General features: G+C 39.2%; 1 protein-coding gene across 5 annotated transcripts in view; it reads left to right on the forward strand.

Annotated features, from left to right (window-relative positions):
• The window catches only part of LOC126248988 (serine/threonine-protein kinase stk11-like), a 131,770-nt gene that overhangs the window by 71,124 nt on the left and 41,996 nt on the right, over positions 1–18,650 (forward strand). For all 5 annotated transcript variants that reach the window (XR_007545577.1, XR_007545578.1, XR_007545579.1 and 2 more), the window contains exons 4-6: positions 2,584–2,720; positions 13,072–13,257; positions 13,546–13,718. Coding sequence is in view for 2 of the 5 variants with exons in the window: in XM_049950553.1 (XP_049806510.1) it covers positions 2,584–2,720; positions 13,072–13,257; positions 13,546–13,718 (496 nt within the window). In the remaining 3 variants the exon portion in view is untranslated. The remainder of the gene's footprint in view (positions 1–2,583; positions 2,721–13,071; positions 13,258–13,545; positions 13,719–18,650) is intronic.

Here is an 18,650-nt window from a genome sequence, read left to right on the forward strand (position 1 = left end):
AACAGTATTATGTCTAAGGTAAGGAGTCCTGTGCAGTGCTCCCCATTTGTGAACATTTTTACACTTTTCCGTTTCTCCTCCAGTGTTGCAACAGTGACTCATCAGTGCAAGTTCTAGTTAAGAGTGTAAAGATTAGAGGAGTGGGCTGCAAATATAGGTTTCCAGTTTTCAGCCGAGTGTGTGTGTGTGTGTGTGTGTGTGTGTGTGTGTGTGTGTGTGTGTGTGTGTGTTCATTTTGATCATTCTCATCATATTTTTAATTTACCTCATTCGTATATGCGGTACACCATTCTCCCTTTTAAAGACTGTGTGAGGTTTCTGGGCCTCAGCTTTAACTCCACACTGTCGTTGTTAGCACACCTAAAGGACCTGAAGGCAAGTGGCAAGAAGGCACTGAATATCTTGAATTGTCAGGGCCACAGGTCAAGTGGAATGGAGAGGTTGCATCTGCTCCAGTTTTATAGGGCTTTATACAATCTCGGCTAGACTGAGGATGCACAGTGTATGGATCAGTGAAGTCCTGTCTTCTGCAGATGATTGTCGCTATCACCCAGAGGGGATTAGGATGGCCACAGACATTTAAAGGACCAGCCCCATACCCAGTCTCTTTATACTGAGACTGGGGAACTGCCACTTACAATGAAATGGCAACTCCTCATCGTGCATCAGGCATGTAAGTTCCTTGCTACTGCCAGTACACCAGCATACTGTACCGTTGCTCATCCGGCTATGGAATTCCTCTTTACCAATCGTCAATGGGTAACAAGACCATTTGGAATTCGCACAAAGTGTGAACTGGTGTCACTTGGTGGGGAGAAAGTTCACCCCAAATCCAGGTCTTTAACCATCTGCCACCATGGTTACTGTAGAGGCTTAGAGGTATTTTAGATTTAGTGCTTTACAGTAGAGGTTGCACTCCTGCATGTGTTTTAATACATTGCTTTATGACATTTTAACTGAGCACCACAACTCTGTAGTTGTATTTACAGATGGGTCTAAACAGGGAATACCATTGGTTACTCTGTGGTTTTCCCTGATCATATCCTCAAGTTAAGATTACCTCAAGAGTTTGCTGTATTTGGTGCAGAATTATGTGTGGTCTTGCAGGTGGTGGAGGTGATAAGATGTGTCATGGGTACTAAATTCCTTGTCTGTTCTGATTCCCTGAGTGCCTTTCACTCCCTACAGTGCTTGTACACAGCAGGTAAAGTAGTACAGAATATCCAGGATACCCTCCTTTGGCTACAAAGGCTGGGGAAGGAGGTGTCTTTATTCTAGGTGCCAGGGAACCAGAGTATCGTGGGGAACTAAAGGGCAGATGTAGCAGCCAAGTAGGTGTGTTAAGATCCTCAGTTAATTCAGTCTGCTATCACCTCACTATTGAGGTACAGAGTCATGCGTTAATGGGAGTATGAGTGGCTAAAAGTCATAGGCTACAAGCTGTGTCTAGTTAAATCCGTAATGCTGCAGGGCCACATCTCCTTCCAGCCCCCCAGGCAGGATGAGATTCTCCTTACTCATCTTCACATAGGCTGCATCCCTATGACACATGGCTTCTTGCACCAGCAAGAGGACCCTCCAATATATGATGCATGTGGTGTACAAATCACTTTGTGCCAAATTTTATTAGACTGAATTTTGTTTTCAGACCAGAGAGGAGCAGTACATTTGCCAACAGATTTGCTCTCTGTTTTAAGTGATGTTCTAATGAATTTGGTAACAGTTTTAAGGTTTTGTGATATGTCTTTAACTTGTTTATTAAAATTTTAGGGAGATGTTCGTAACAGGTTAACAGTTAACAGGATGACTACCCCCCCCCCCCCCATCCCCCCACCCCCATCTTTTGTAAATGGCCAGCCAGTTACATTTCCCTATGCCCTTATATTAAATCCTTTGTCATTTTACTTACGTTTTAAATCCATATATAGCACCTCTCACACTACCTCCATTGTCTCAAGGCATATGAGACAGAGTAATTGTGTGGGTCAAAACTGAGAGATGGGAGTTTGTGAGTGAGTGTGATTTTGTAAGTTTATTCCTCACTATCTAATAACATGTTTAGCCATTTTATCCACATAAGTTTCTTTCTATACTTGTAATGGTACTGACTGATAACCTAGCCATCGAGTGCCCCTACATAAAAGAGAAGGTGCACCCCCCCCCCCCCCCCCCCCACACACACACACGCTTTAACTATCTTTTCTTCATGTAGAAGTTTCTGACAGTCATATATATATATATATATATATATATATATATATATATATATATATATATATATATATATATATATATCCTCCCTGTCATCGTAAATACTTCAGGCACCTGTTGGACATTTTTTCTGCCCCTGTGCATTCTATTATTGTTCATTCTGCTTATGTCATTTTTATTGAAATGTACTTATGATTATTGCCACAATTCCAATATCACCTGCATGTGTGGTTTTTTTTTTCACAGTGTAACCTTTGTGCTAGCTCTATATCAGATTTAAGGTATTCATGTAAATTTTACTCTGTTTTCCTTTGTATTTGATGTATGTACTACATCTTCAGTTTTGTACAGTACATTTTTTTTCTGTTTCAGTCATTACATCCATTTGCAAGGGATGACACTTGTTCAACAAATCAAGGCTCTCCTGCATTCCAGCCACCCGAAATAGCAAATGGTCATGAGAGATTTGCTGGGTTCAAGGTTGATATTTGGAGCAGTGGAGTTACTTTGCAAGTATTGCAAAATATTTTGTATTTGACTGCACTTAATTTTTACGCTTGGGAGTGGACTACTTCAGTGAAAGGAAATTTCAAATTAATGTGTGTCAGTTATGAGGCAATTTCTGAACTGAATGAATTTAATCTGCTGATGTAATACTGACATTGAACTGATTGCACTGAACATATTGAATACTTCAGTTATTCTTGTATCTTATATCTTAAAATGTGTGTGAAAGAAAAACATAACTGCAGTGGTGTAGAAGAAACAAAATTTTTTAAAAAATAGAATCTTTAGGATTAAAGGAGACCACTCACGAAAATGCAGAAGCATTGAATTTTGTTGATAGGCATACGCAAAAGAAGGAAAACTTGATAGCTTTTGTAGTTATCCTGTGCCAAGCTGGGAAAACACACACACACACACACACACACACACACACACACACACACACACACAGAGAGAGAGAGAGAGAGAGAGAGAGAGAGAGAGAGAGAGAGAGACTTTGGCTTGGTTGGTTTAGCCAGCACCTTGTAGGGGCATTGGTGTGTGTGTGTGTGTGTGTGTGTGTGTGTGTGTGTGTGTGTGTGTAAGGATAACTCCAGTGTGTGTAGTTCAGAGAAGCTGGTGGTGAAAGGAAGGATCAAGATGGTGCATGTGGAGCAGCCATTAAAATTGAACATGTTGTGCTCAGCTGCAGTATGTGCATTTCGATAGTCGTCATACATTCCACTCCAAAAAATCCCTCCCATACAGCCTAACCACCTGTGGACAACATATCTGCAGTGACAAGAACTCTCTTGCGCAGTATGCTAAAGGCCTCACAAAGGACATCACAGATGGGCAGTAGCTCTCAAACCTAGTTCACAGAGAGATTTCGCATGCCATTTTCTCACACACACCCAATCCTTCTACCACCCCAAAGAGTCAGCTACAAAGGAGTACTGCCCCCCCCCCCCTTTTCCTTGTCACCCACTATCACCCTGGAGTGGAACAACTGAACCGTGCCCTTTGCCAGGTCTGTGATTGTCTTTCATCCTGCCCTGAAATCACTGATATCCTGCTCAAGATCCTTCCCATCTCTCCTAAAGTGGTGTTCTGTCGCCCACCAAACCTACACACCATAGTAGTCCATCCCAATACCACTTGCACTCCCAGTTCCTTGCTACAGGTGTCATATCCCTGTGGCAGACCAAGGTACAAGACCTGCTCAATCCACCCACCCAGCACCACCTACTCCAGTCCTGTCACAAGTTCTTCCTATCCCATCAGAGAGGAGACCATCTGTGAAAGATGCCATGTCACATACTGGTTTTGCTACAGGCACTACACAGCCTTTTATGTTGGTATGGCTGCTAACCCGCTGTCCAGCTAGGTGAGTGGTCATCACCAAACTGTTGCTAAGAACAAAGTTGACCACGTGGTGGCACAATATACAACAGAGCCCTCCCACATTCCTAGCCAGAAACCAGCCCCCCCCCCCCCTCCAAGCCACTCGCCACCAGTCCCTCGTGCTCCCTCTACCCATCCCACCCGACACTATCCCCCCCACAACCAGCCCACCTGCCGCAAAATAGCATTGGCACAGTCAGGTCTAGCAGACGCCATGCAGAGGCATAGACGTGTGTCCGTGTGTGTGTGTAATAACTCCAAAAACTAGCAGGTTTTCCTTTTTTTTGTGTGTGCATATTTACATCTCCGTACTTCTGCTTTTCGCTGGGTAGCCTCCTTTAATCCTTAAGTGTTTACATTCTAGAACAACTTCCCTGCAACATGAAAAATAGTCTGTTGTCACAAGAGGAAAGTTGGCTCAATAGTAACCCTATGAGTGTGGCAAGAGAGCAAAGAAAAGATAAGATGAGGATATTCCACAAGACACTGGCAAGTTAAGAATATATTTCAAAGAGCACAGCTGCAAAATAGGGAAATATGTGTAATGCATTCAAGTAGCAGCACACAGAATGCAAATTGAACTTAGCAGAAGAAAGATGCAAGTGGTGCTCTTGCTAAACATTGTCTGTTAAGTTTAGAGAACTGCTATTAGAGAGAGACTGGACAACAATTCTGCTACCTTCATCATATAGCTCACACAAAATTCATTAGAATAAAATAAAGGATTTTAGGATGGTTGCATACAGAAGTGACAGTCATTTTGTCCCAGCTTGGTGCATATAGCCACACAGCTGCCCTCCGCATTATACACTGTAGAGTGGCTGGCAGAGTACATATCAGGATGTTAAAAAAGTGTCAGATATTTGGAAAGATGGTAGAACTATCAAAACAAAAGAAATAGTCCAATAAACACAGGTCTAGAAATGCATACTTTCTGATATCTGTATGCTTTTCCATACTGGCTGAAAACTTGTGGTTGTGGGTATGTCCGCCTCTGACACAGACAGGGTAAACATCGAGGAAGCAAATACTGTATGGGCACAGTCATTGTCTCAGTGATCCATCTACAGGGTTCACTACCATACAGGACAATCTGTATCGACATACTTTTAGTGTACGCTTTGATCTGACGATTGGATAGTTCACGGGCAGTTGTGTTGTTAGCGTTGTGTTGTAGGTACTGTAGTTTTGGTCTTGTTATTGTATAGTAAATTACTTCCATTGCTGGTTATGTGTCGTAGTCATATCTACTTACAAAAATGGCTTAATTGCAATATTTACTATTATTGTGATGTTTGTACTGTCCTGTAAGGGAATGGTTCTGTACATTTTTTTTTTCTCTGCCACAAGTGATATGGCAAATATGATTTTATGCTGTGGGTTAGCAAATGTAAGTAGCCTCCACCCCATGCCATCTACACGGGAGGATATCCATGTCGCAGAGTACCATCTGATAAGTTGTTTGGCTGACTTTTTCAGCGTTTTAAAGGAACCGGTTGTCTACTACCTTACAAGGTGAACAGTAGATGGCCTTGGTCAGTCTGCACATCTCCGAAGAAGTAGCATGTGCTACATTTACTGTATGAGAGGCCTGGAACCAGTGTGTGGCAGTTAGTGGCGGCAGCAGCAGAAGGCATGAGTCATCCTCTTGTCTAGGTGGTACAACAATAATTTCTGTATCCATACCATTGTCGGTGTGTCCAGGTACTAAGGCTGGAAGACCACCATAGCACATTGTTCTATCAATGGCTCTTGGATTAGTGTGCTGCAGATCTAATGTTTTCGTCAGAGATTTTATTTATCAACAAGGCAAGGTTTGTAAGAGATAGTGTTGGGAACTTTCATAACCAGAATGTGTGAGTTGATGAAAATCCAATGTAGTTGCCAAAATAAGGCATCAACATTGTTTCTTCATCAACACTGCTAGGGCCATACATCCTACCTTGAAGATTAAATAGGGCTCATTATCATCAATTTCTTATTAATGTATTGCATACCTTGTTGGAGGATGTGCCATGTCAGAAAAGACTACAGATGTAGCTTTTGCATGGTGGTGCACCAGCCCATTTCCTCCACAGTGTGTGTGAACATCTGACGCTGATATTTCAGGACTATTGAATCATTCGGGGAGGCCCCACACCTTAGCCTCCCTGCTAGGTTTCAGTCCCCTAAATTTTTGGTTATGGGGACACTTGAAGTCATTAGTCTATGCCACCACAGTCATCGATGTACAGGAACTATAGGATCACGTCTCCAATGCATACCAGCACTTACAACAGCAACAACAACAACAACAACCACTACCACTGCATGTATTTCAAAGAGAGCAGATTCCTTAAGCCAAAGGGCAGAGGGAAGCATTGTCACAGACATGTCACGTTATGCACCTCCTATAACAAGTGTCTTGAATGAGCATTAGGTTGAACGTCTTGTATGAACAAGTGTGCAGGTCGTAGGAAGTATGCATTTCCGGGTCCGTTTGTAATGGTCTTTCTTTCTTTTTTTACTACCGACTCTCACAATATTGGACACTTCTGTTTTCAGCCACACTGAATAAGTGTACAAATCTCAAAAGTATGTGTGTCTGGAACCCATGTTTACTGGACTTTTTTCTTGTTTTCGTGGGCACCACCGCTTCTCAAAGTATTCTCTCTCTCTCTCTCTCTCTCTCTCTCTCTCTCTCTCTCTCTCTCTCTCTCTCTCTCTCTCTCAAAATTTTTTTGGTTGATGGTTGAGTGATCATGTATTGTATTTTCAACTCAAACCACCACCTCTTCATTTATTAACAGAAAGAATCTATGTTGTGGCTTATCATGTCACGTCCAATTCTAGAGTATTTCTCATGAAAAACAAACTTACAACTGCATTTGAGAAGTAAATGCCTTCTTATGTCTGTTCTGTGCCATATAGAGAACTTTGCGGTGGTGGAGTGGTGACAGACAGGAAAAGTAAAAATGTGATGCACAAGATTATAACTGTCACAAATAGGCAGTTTAGATTCCCCTTGAAAACAATCGTGGCATACAACCGGTCTGTATTAGCGTCAGTTTTTAGGATATGGTGCAAGTGCATGCGCACACACCGTTACCTACACCGGGATTCGAACCACCACCCTCAACATCCCACATATTGCTTGACACAGAATTAAAACATCTCATCAATGCATTGCTCAAGAATGGTTATTCTTTCACTGAAGTGGAAAGAGCATCAAGACCACCGTGTAGAAATTATAGCGATACTCAAGTGCCGGTGAAATCAAAAGTTTTCCTGCCATTCATTAAGGATGTGACTGACCACTTTGGAAAACCCTGAAGAAGTGTAACATTGCGGTAATCTACACACCTATATGAAAGATACAAGATCACCTAAAATCAGCCAAGGATGCTCACCAAACACTGGAAAAAGCTGGAATTTATAGAATTCCATATAGTTGTGGGGAGGTGTACATGGGTACTACAAAAAGAACTGTAAAATGACTCGAAGAGCACAAGGGCAATTGCAGAAAAGGGGGGAGTGACAGATCAGCTGTTGCGAAACATGTCTTGCAGCCAGGAGACCACCACATTCATTTTGATAGGACTGAAGTACTGGAAGCTACAAGTGGATACCATGAAAAGCTACACAGAGAGGCCATAGAGATTGCAAAACAGTCCAGGAATTTCAATACGCAGGAGGAGGGCATGAAACTGAATGACATTTGGATTCTGGTGCTGAAGGAGTTGTGTCCCGGTTTCCACCGTGGGATGATAGCAACAGCAGTGGACAACGACCAATTGCGGTCACGTTTTCAAAACATGTGCTGTCACACCACTGCGTGGAAGTTCGCGGAAGCAGAATTTTGCTGTAGTTAGCGAGCCATAGTATGAATTGGACATTCAACCCAGCTACGTTCCCCCTTGAAAGTGTCCTCCGCAGATGGGGACGAAACATCGGGTTTTAAAATGAAATCTATTTGACCACAACATAATAGCTTGGAACATTTTATTAACTGTGTCAGTTTGCTTCTATCAGCCAGTCACGGCCTAGGACACACATCATCATGCAGGTCTATTTCTGGTGTGTGTATTTCAGTCTTCATTCAGAATTAGTTTTACTATTTTGTGAATGAAGATTGTGGTGAAGGTATGATCTGTTGTGCAGACCAGGGCATATGTTAGGTTGAAAGTTGATCAGACACCATGTTTATACATGTTTGCACAACTAAAGTGCTGTATTTGGTGTTATTCATATTTGTTCTTGTGTCCTACAAAAAGATGTGGTTTAATTGATGCACAATGTTAAAAATCTCCCAAAAGAAATCATTCTTTGTGTGATACATTTTGCAAAATTGTCAAGAAATGTCACATCGGTCACTAAAACTGTTACTGAAGTAGAGATATTTGGAAGTAGAGTGTTTCCACTTAATGTCACTTCTAGATCTGTAGTTCTTTACATGGGAAAGCAAATGTCATTTTAAGATTATACACACAACTCTCAACATTGAAAAAAAAAGTCTAACTTCAGTTTCAGGGTCCAATAACTTCTCAGTTACTAGTATTGTTAAACAGCCACCCTCATATTTACCACATTTTTACATGGGAACAGGGAAAGACTGCCGAATTTTGTCCCGACGTATAAAAATTCCAATTTCGCCTTATGTTGTTAAAAAATTAGAGATTTCACTCTGCTGAGGCAATGATCATACTTGACACACAGACTACATTGAATTATTATTAAATAATTTAAGGAAAAACTGTAGTTCATAGTAAGACTGATTGAATGACCTTTACAGATGGTTACACCTTTCTTAAGAATTAGACATTCCATTTCAGATTACCCAACATTACAGGGATCACTACGTGATCCTCTGCTTTTTTAACTTCTTAACATATTGATTTTTTTTACAAATTATGTTCAAAAAATTTGAATTTTATTGCTAACACTTAGAGATCCAGGCATTTAGAAAGATTTTGGGCCCAGAAAACCAGCCATTTATGCCATTGTTTAAAATGTTAATGGCACATTTGTCTTTGATATATCTTAAAGGGTAGCACATTAAAAAAGGCTGAGCTTCAAGGTGTATTCTTCATATTTATTTTAGTTCTTTAACAGATTAAAAATTTTACAGTACTGGTAAAAAACTGTGACATGAGTTTCTAAGCGTTTTCACCCATAAATGGTTTCCTAATGTTGTAATCAGTGCAATACCAGTTTGTTTCTTTCCTGCTTGTTTTGCCAATAAACCATCGGGTCTTCTCCTAATGGAGCTTGAGAACCTTTGTTGGATGGTGCTTTGTCATAACACTAAGACAAATAAAACAGGACTAAATTGTAATCACAGGAGCAGTATCTGTATCAGAAATATTAGCAATGAAAAATTGAGGAAGACTATGGTTTATCTGAATATGTATCTTCTTCAGACTGTTTCCACTCGGATATTTCTGCTTCCAATCCAGAAGCATTGAACTCTTCTCTTGGGTTTCCAAAATTTCTTGCTTATTCAACACATGTGACATGTTTGCTGTAGGTCTGCTACACACTTCAAAATTTAATGAGTACATGTATGAAACACAAAAATGTGAGCACGCATTGGCTCTGTCAATTATGACACTCGCTATTATGTTCACTATGTTTTCTTTCAAAATAACTCTAGAAAATGACACTGGAATGCAGCACCTCTCAAGAGACAGGTAATGATACATCTGTGTATTGTTCTCATATGTAATGAGTCCAGTTTTCAATTATGTTGAGAAAATCATGGCCCAAGACATACTTTGGTGCGGTCTTTTACACAGAATTGTGGCTGAAGTTATGCTCTGATGTGGTCACCAAAATGGTAATAAAAGAGTCCTATAATGAATGACATTACATATAAGCGCATAAAGACAGCTTTTAAAGCTGAAAATAATGAATTACAAATTTTTTAAGATCGCCATTAATAAAACTCTCACACTGGACTTTGACTAAGTGCCATGAAACTTTGTCTCACTTAGTTTTTGTGTTGATATGAATTTGAACAATTTATTTCAAAATGGTTTCCTGTGAACGGAAATCCTGGAGGAACTGGATGGAGCACAGGAGGCATATTTCTCTCATACCAGTGGCAAGCACTTGTCAGTTATCTGACAACCTGTTCTCACCTTCAGTCCTTTATGAAGTAAGATGATATTCTCCTTCGCTTTCTAAGCCCCTACATTCAGTGTCAAACTCAAGCTTGCTATAGCTATCCATTTTTGGAAATGCTGCCTAAACAGCAATAAAGGCAAAGGCTGAAAGCATGTTGCCAAACACTTAAATATTAGTGCTGAAACAGATATAAATGCGATTTTATTTTTTTCGAAGCCTTGTCCTCAAGCTGCCTGAGTATACTGAGGATTTTAAGTTTTTGTCAAAATAATAACTAGACTTTATGTTAAGGGGTTAAGATAGTAGTAAAGTAAGGTGATTAAGGCACAGTAATTAAGTGACAATATCTATTGTGAATTGCTTAGTAAGATAAATTGGGCAGCATCTGCAGTCAACAAAGTAGTTGTGTTTCAAGTGTTTTCTGTTACAATATGCCTCACCAGGAATGGTATTCTTGAATAACTGTTGAAATATCCCTTATAATAGTTTGAATAAGTGTTATTCATGGTTAAAATTGAAGCAATAATTTCTGTGAATTCTTTGATGGGTCCAGCTGAATATAATTTGTTGAACTTTTACCATTAATTCTTGAAGGTAATTCAGTTGATCAGTTCCTCATTCGTTTGTCCTATTGGAAACTGGAAGTGTGAAGTTGCATGTAATAATTGTTCCTTATCTAATATTAGTAAAAGTGTTTTCCAATAATTAGCACCTTTCCATATTTACTTCCATAATATGAAGTGTGGATGCAGAATGCCAGTAATATCGGAAATGATATAGTGCTGATTTTCTCACTTTCAACAGATTTTAATACATGACAGAATAGAATGGTTCATACACTGAATAGCTCACTTAAAGGTTTGGCCAGCCCTAGCATGTGCTGAATTTGTGATGACCTCATTGTTAATAGTATCACAAATCTTAACCCACTTCCTTTTTGTAACATGATCAGCATGGAAGAAGAGAAAAATAGTCACTTTTCAGTCTGGATGTGCTAATTCAATGAAAACACAACTCTTTAGAATCTTACACTGTACAAAAAATCCACCCAGTCTGATCCCAGTTTATGTGTGCCACTAATTATCCTCCTCAAATAGAGCTTGTACTGTGGACTTTGGTACATAGTGTGGGGTCAGTCTGATACCTTTACAGTGAACAATTAAAATAGCCCATCTTACAGTCTTGTGTTAAACAGGTGTTCAGAATATCCGATCCATCAAAAGCTGTGAGAAAAACTTCTAAAGAAAACTAGAAGTGGTCAAGGACAAAATGGAAGTAGTGTCATATTGATAAAATGGGAAACATTTGTCAAAATTGAAAAATTCCTGAGTGAAATCCAAATGACATGCATATTTCATCTACCTGTAAACCCTTGTCATGGCAAAAACAACTACTTATCCAAGCTTTTAAGACACATCTTAAGATGTAACAAAGTAGAGTGAGTTGGCACTATGGTTGATACACTAGACTTGCATTTAAGAAGAGCTGTGTTCAGATCGTCATCAGGCATTCAGATTTAAACAATTAAGAAGCTCTTCTCTGAATATCAATAATGTACTTTTTTCCCAGTGGGGCTCATTGACCGAATGGTAAAGTGCCAAACTCTCAGGTTTGATTCCTTGTTAGTCCCAGGATTTTTATATGTCACTTATCAGTTTGTTCACCTCTGATTGTATTTGTTAATGTGAAAAATGTTGAGCTACAATGTGGTTTGGAATCCACAGTAAATTGTAGGTTCCCCTATCACTGGCTGTGTAAATCAATTTGAAGGTCAGAGGAGGGCAGTAGCATACCACCTCCATTGAGACCATGTCTAGGAAGGCACTGTGTTTTCAACCATCCTTTGGTTTGATGGCAGTTCTATCTTTTTCTAAATTATTAGGAGCCAAACATCATGTATCTTTGAGTCATAAACCAGATTACAGTAACTCCAAAGCTATACTCATGACTTCAGACTTCTTGGGCTCAGATCATTATCCAGGCTGTCAAACTTTAGTTCCCTGAAAGTCTTGTCAATCTTGACAGGAGTTTTCAGCTAAGTAAGATGTAAAATTGTGTTCATGTTAGTCTACCCATGGAATGGCTACTGCTGAACTGTTAACTCATATTCTGTGCTTCATATCATACTCGTATGTAAATGTTGTACCTCTTTGAAAAATTACTGGTGTGCTTGCCAAGTATAGAAAAATTATTGATGAAATTTTCTTGAAATTTCCACAACATTTTAAGTGTCAGGCTACAAATCATAAAGTCTTGGACGCACATCTTGATTGATCTTTTTGTGGCACTTTTCATGACTTCGTCCTGTGACAGTGCTTTGTGTACGTAAAGAAAATAAACAGTGGTTCAGATTCTACATTGTAGATTTGGCTTCCTAATACCTGGGCAAATATACCAGTTCTCTGAAGTTGACAAACAGGCGAATGTTTGGCAAAGTACTATGATACTCAAACTGTCAGGTTGAGGACTGGTTTGCTTTTACCAGTGTCAGGTGAAATGGCTGTCTATAGATATGATGGCTAGTAAAGATAAGGAGTGAGCATCGATTAAAATGAAAGCATGACTGGAAAAATTAATCAATTTCAGATACAGAGGACAAAGAAAATTACAATCGCTGAAGTTAAGTAATGAAGTGTCATGTGAGACTACACATTGAAGAAAATATGTAAAATATTAAAGGAAAGTAGTATTAGGAAGAAAGTGTTATATCTTACAATTCCATTTTTCCTCCTCCTCCTCCTCCTCCACCACCACTGCTTTCCCTCTCACTGCTCTCCTCACCCTCAACCACTCCTACCCACTCCCCTGTTATAAAGAAATGTGAAATGTGTAACCAGTATAATATTTGTGCCGTTTCCATTCTAGGTATAACATCACTACTGGCCAGTACCCCTTTGAAGGTGACAACATTTACAGGTTGTTTGAAAACATTGGAAATGGGAAGTTTTCAATACCAAATGAACTTGACAATCTCCTCACAGATTTGCTTAGAGGGATGTTGGAAAAAGATCCAGAAAAGAGGCTCTCTCTACAACAAATACGACAACATCCGTGAGTATTCTCTCTCTCTCTGTCTGTGTGTGTGTGTGTGTGTGTGTGTGTGTGTGTGTGTTTTCACTTCTTGAGAAAAACATCTCCATTTATGGAATGTGTTTTCCTCTTTAATGTTGATTTCCAAATCCTGAAATTTTGATGTTATTTTAATCTTTCTATTCATTGTGTTGAGCTTGTTGCTTTCTTGGAATTTTATGATAATAATTTAGATATTACTCTTAATTATTAATATTGGTTTTGCGTATTGTGAATCAGAATTAATTTCGGTCTAGAAATTCCTTCCAGGTGGTTCTTACACAAACCAGATCGAACTACAGAGTATGTTCCTGTGCCGCCTCTACGTGGAGATGATTATCATATGATGACAGTTTTGCCATATCTTATGGAGTTCCATTATGGGGAAGAAATTTCTGGCACTGAAAATCATGTTGATTATATTACAGAGCACCAACTTAATGGTATGTTTGTTTGTTTTTTCTCATTCTTAACTTTTTAAGATTTTCAAAATTATTCAGCGTTTTCAGTCCACCCATATTATATAACAATTCTGCTCACTTTGTATCCTCTCTAGCCACTTTACTTTCCCCCCTTTTTTCCCATTAATGTGATTCTGTTTGCTCTTCACCTTCTATTTTATTTATTTTGTGGCTTCCTTTCATTTCATTTGCCTTCACTTTTCACCATTTTCATTGTTTTCACTGCCATTATGTAATCTTCCACACTCTGCCTCTTCTGTGATTATTTATTACTTTTGCATTATGAAATCAGACTCCTCTGTACCTTACTTTTTCAGTATGCATGCCTCTTGGAATTTCTCTCCTGCTACACATTTCCTCCCACTTTCCCATTTCAATCTGGTGCCAAAAGATGAAATTTCAAAATAACAACACTTGGTAATATTTCTGCTTTCTACCCTTCATGTCTCTTTTTTTCCCCACAGTTGATGCAGTTACTTAACTTACCCAGAAGGTCTACAGTAATTACATTGTATCAGATAGTTTTCATAGCATTCCAGAGGACCAATTGTACACTAGAATTAAAAGATGTGTGTTCTCTGAAAATAGTACACTTGACAACACTATAAATAGCTGATGCTGAAATTTGAACTAGTTGTCATATTATCCGTTGGAGGATTTACCTTACTGTCTGACTCCTAGTTGTGGGAAAATAACTCTATGTGGTGAGCAAGTGGATGTCTAAACAGCCGGTGTAATATCTCGGTTGCCACATATTCATGTCAAGAGGTTATGTGGTGCCTTACAACATTCAAATTGTACTCCAGCTAATTTCTTTTGTGTTGCTGTTATAATTTGTTTAATTTTTTAAAGAATATGAAATTAACTCAGCAAAGAGGTTATAGTTCTGATTAAGTTATATTGGACACTGAAAAGGGCATAGTTTGTGGTTTCTTTGCCTCTGAAATCTGCAGAAAGGGCATCTGTGCAGTGGGCAAGAAATTTCTCATTTTCTGCCATCACTTTGTAGATAGCTAGGGTGACATTCAAAATGTCATATAAGGTTCATGGCACAGGGACAGATCAGTTTTCTTAACACGTCCTTTTTGTCTTCTCCTGTATGGCCCAACTTGAAGCTTCAACTTGTAAGGGGTGTCTCCCCTTTTCTTCCAAACTCGACAGATTTTGTTTTATGGTGGTTTGAGAGTGAAGTTTATTGGCAAGTTTGACTGGCCCACACCCTAAGGGTTAGAGGGATACCACTAGTCATGTATGAGATACTTTGAAAAGGACACAACCACAGTTTGTGTGTGTGTGTATTATGTTACCATATAATATATAATGACTGTATAGAGTTAACTGTAATATTTCTTCTTTCATTCATTGGAGGGTAAGTAATGCCTGCCTGAAGCCAAGGTGAATTGTAAGATACAAAATTGATCATTTAGACACCAATGGAGCAATAATTTGAAAGTTTAACAAGCAAGAAGAGGTGGTAATTGACTGCAAGAGACGACCAACACTTTTTCATTGAGTATATGCTGATCCTTTCCTTAGTTGCTGTGCTCTGGGGAAAATTTTCCCATTCTGTAGTTGTGAAAAACTGTGCAATAGAAACTAAAAAGCTAATGCCAGTGGTGAGCTGCTGTAAAGCACAGTTTAACTACCTACTGGGAGGTAGAACACATGGCCTTTACAGCAGCGTGTATATACCATGGTTTTTCCATTAGCAAAATATTTGTCCAAATATAAATAGTAATTGTATAAAACAGTTGCTATAATGAACACTTTGAGTAACAAGGTCACAAGTTCAATCTTCAGTAAGGCTTGAAAGAGTTGTGTTAACAATTATGACTGGAAAAATATTAACTGCTGATGACCCACCATGTAAATCAGGAGGGTGACAGAAAATGAGTGTCTTGGAGGTGCAAAAATATGGGATGTGTATATTACCCTGTACAAAATAGACTTTTTCAACATTCAAGTAATATTCAAAACAAGCCATTAACTTGCACCATGAACACTGAATGAAAAATGTTGTGCACAGTGATCACAAAGGTTCACACCATCTAGATTGAAGATGAAATCCTTGGGAGTTACAAGCTGTGCAGGACATTCATCTAGGTGTCCACTCTTAAAAACTGGATAGAGAATCATATTGGTGTAACAGGGTGATAAGAACTGAAGGAATATGGTGATATGCAACCGAATGCGAAACAGTGTGTCGTGGAGCTTACCATGCTACAGTTTGTGTGGTAATATGTTTTATAGACATGGAAAAAAACAGTCATCCAAAGGATGAGTTTGTCCAGGGGTAGCAGGGGGTATGAACTGCAATGTCGCTTACTTTTCGGGAGTAATAGTTTGCTCTAAAGGATCAGACAAATAATCGAGCAGAAGCAAGTTATTTTGACCAGCTGTTGGCCAAAAGCAGTGCTCATACCATAGTTTTAATTCTTTCACCCATTTTCCTACTCTTGCTTGCTGTGACTTAAATATTCCCAACTGCCTTTGCAAGGTGATGCATACAATAAAGAATTGTTGGGGTCAGAGCATCTCCTACTTCTCTCAGCACAATAAATAACTTTCCAGCCAGTTTACCATACAGATTAACAGCGGGCATAATTGTACATGAATACATTAAGGTATTGATGTTAGTTGATCTTGATACAACTCTCTTGGTACCTGTAATTTCCAGGATTCCTTTCATGTGTGGGCTCTTTGCAAATCGCAATTGGTAGGCATTGAAAACAAACTCTTTACTGAACTATGGGATAAGTTTGTTTATCTCATCTACAAATTTTTGGGCCAATTCCGCAGTTTTCTGTGCATCATCAAGTTGATGCTTTGTTTGAAATTTCTTTTTCTTAAGTCTTCCAATTCTGTAGCACTATTGGAAGTTATGTAACCATCCACTGATTCCCTTGAAATCACTGTAATCTCTGTTGCACACAATTTGATGTGCATAACATAGTAGGTCACTATCATGCACATCCTGTTAATTGTATTCAGCATCCTTGAAATGGCCAAACACCAGTTTTTGTAACAAGTGTGCCTTGTCCTCTCTTGAATATCCATAGTTTTTCTTACGCACTACATGGTCTTATTCAACAATTGGTCATAAATGTTTTTTACTATACTGTGGATGATCTTCCATGTAATTAATTATGTTTTGTACCTGCTCCGTGGACAACGCATGTTTCACGTGAGATGGGATTTGTGGGTAGCTGTCCAACAAGAATTATGATCTACATGAGTCAACACCTGTTTCAATATCACTCTCACTTGTTACGTATACGTATCATCATTGCACTCCTCATATACACTTTCCACACAGTCAAGCATATACGACCCCACACATTTCAGTGACTCATCTTACAAAAACACTAATATTTCACCTGCCACTTCTTTCTCACTCTGTGAAATTCCTTAGGCGAAATGCCAACTTTTGCAACTGTTGTAGATATAATGCAGTGTTTGCTATGTTTATTGTTGTTCCCCTGATTTGTATCAACATCACTAGCACTGTAGCACAATTGTAAGTTACCCATCACATAAGGAGTTCAGCTATGCTCCACAGTCTCATGCTGTGCTCAACATTGTATACCTCCAGCCCCACCCCCTGTTGCCATTCGCAGCCAATATTGCGGTTGCATGGCAGACAGTATGTGGGGTGTTGAATGCCATACACATCGTTTGCCTTTTGCAACCTCACACTGAAGGGGTTCCTTGTTAGTTATAACCGACTTCACATTTTTAGTAGGCCCAAAATATTAATTATGAACCATTAAAACACTCTCTTGCCCTCTCTTTGGCCCTTCCCCCCTCCATCCATCTCAGTGCTGCCCCTCATCCAACCCCTCTCTTTGGGCCTTCCCTAACCCTCTTTAGGCCTCTCTCTCTCTCTCTCTCTCTCTCTCTCTCTCTCTCTCTCTCTCTCTTTGGGCCTTCCCTAACCCTCTTTAGGCCTCTCTCTCTCTCTCTCTCTCTCTCTCTCTCTCTGCTATGTTTTAATGCCCTTCACTCTTACTGCACTTCCATACACATATCTACCAATGCCTACAGTTGATATCTTTTGTTTGTGTCTATCCGCCATTTGTCTGTTGATCATAATGATGAGTGACAGGTTATTGAATTAAGGAATTTCTACTATTTTAGTGTATATTTTGTGTAATTTTATGGAGTGTGTATGTGTTTATGTAAATCAGTTTTTATTTTCATAGGCCATATATTCAGGATTAATGTTCTTAGGACCTTTGCTTTTATTACATAATACTCCACATGATATAGAAAGGACTCCATTGGATGAGGCACTGTTGTGGTGTCAGGTTGCTCCTCAGTGTGTGTTCGTTAAAATGAATGACAATCAGTATAACATGTACTTCTGGGATGAAACAACCAGAAAAGCAACTGAAAGTAGTATCTTTCTGCTTGGTACGTATACAAGTGGGATCTTTAAGAACAAGGTAATTGATACTGTGACCAAGGAAGTGTGTTGTGAGCAATTATTGTAATTAAGCTATTTTGCCCTGGAGAAAGTTGTGTGTCTGTGGGGAAAGTAGATGGCTGGAGGTAAGGGACAATTGGTTATTAACAGTTAAAGTGGTTGTGGTGTGTCCTCATTTGGTCTTTGTTTTCAGACATAGCCCTTCATAAGGCTTCCTTTCTTAAGGAACTAACATTGCCCATGACATTGTTTTTGTGTCATATTGTAGCTTAATGCATTTTTTATAAGAATGCAGCCCCAGTATTAACTGCTAACATGCTCTTCATATAACTGATGAAAAGACTAAGAGACCTACATATTTTTCCCTGCAGCATCAACCTGCCTCCTCCAGCTGCTGTATTTCTTCAATGGTCAAATTATCACATGCCCCAAATGTAGCATATTGATTTAGGATTTGGTATTCTTGTATTTTGAGGGGTTGGGAGGGC

Source organism: Schistocerca nitens, chromosome 3 (genome assembly GCF_023898315.1).
Source record: "Schistocerca nitens isolate TAMUIC-IGC-003100 chromosome 3, iqSchNite1.1, whole genome shotgun sequence".
Classification (NCBI taxonomy): Eukaryota; Metazoa; Arthropoda; class Insecta; order Orthoptera; family Acrididae; genus Schistocerca; species Schistocerca nitens.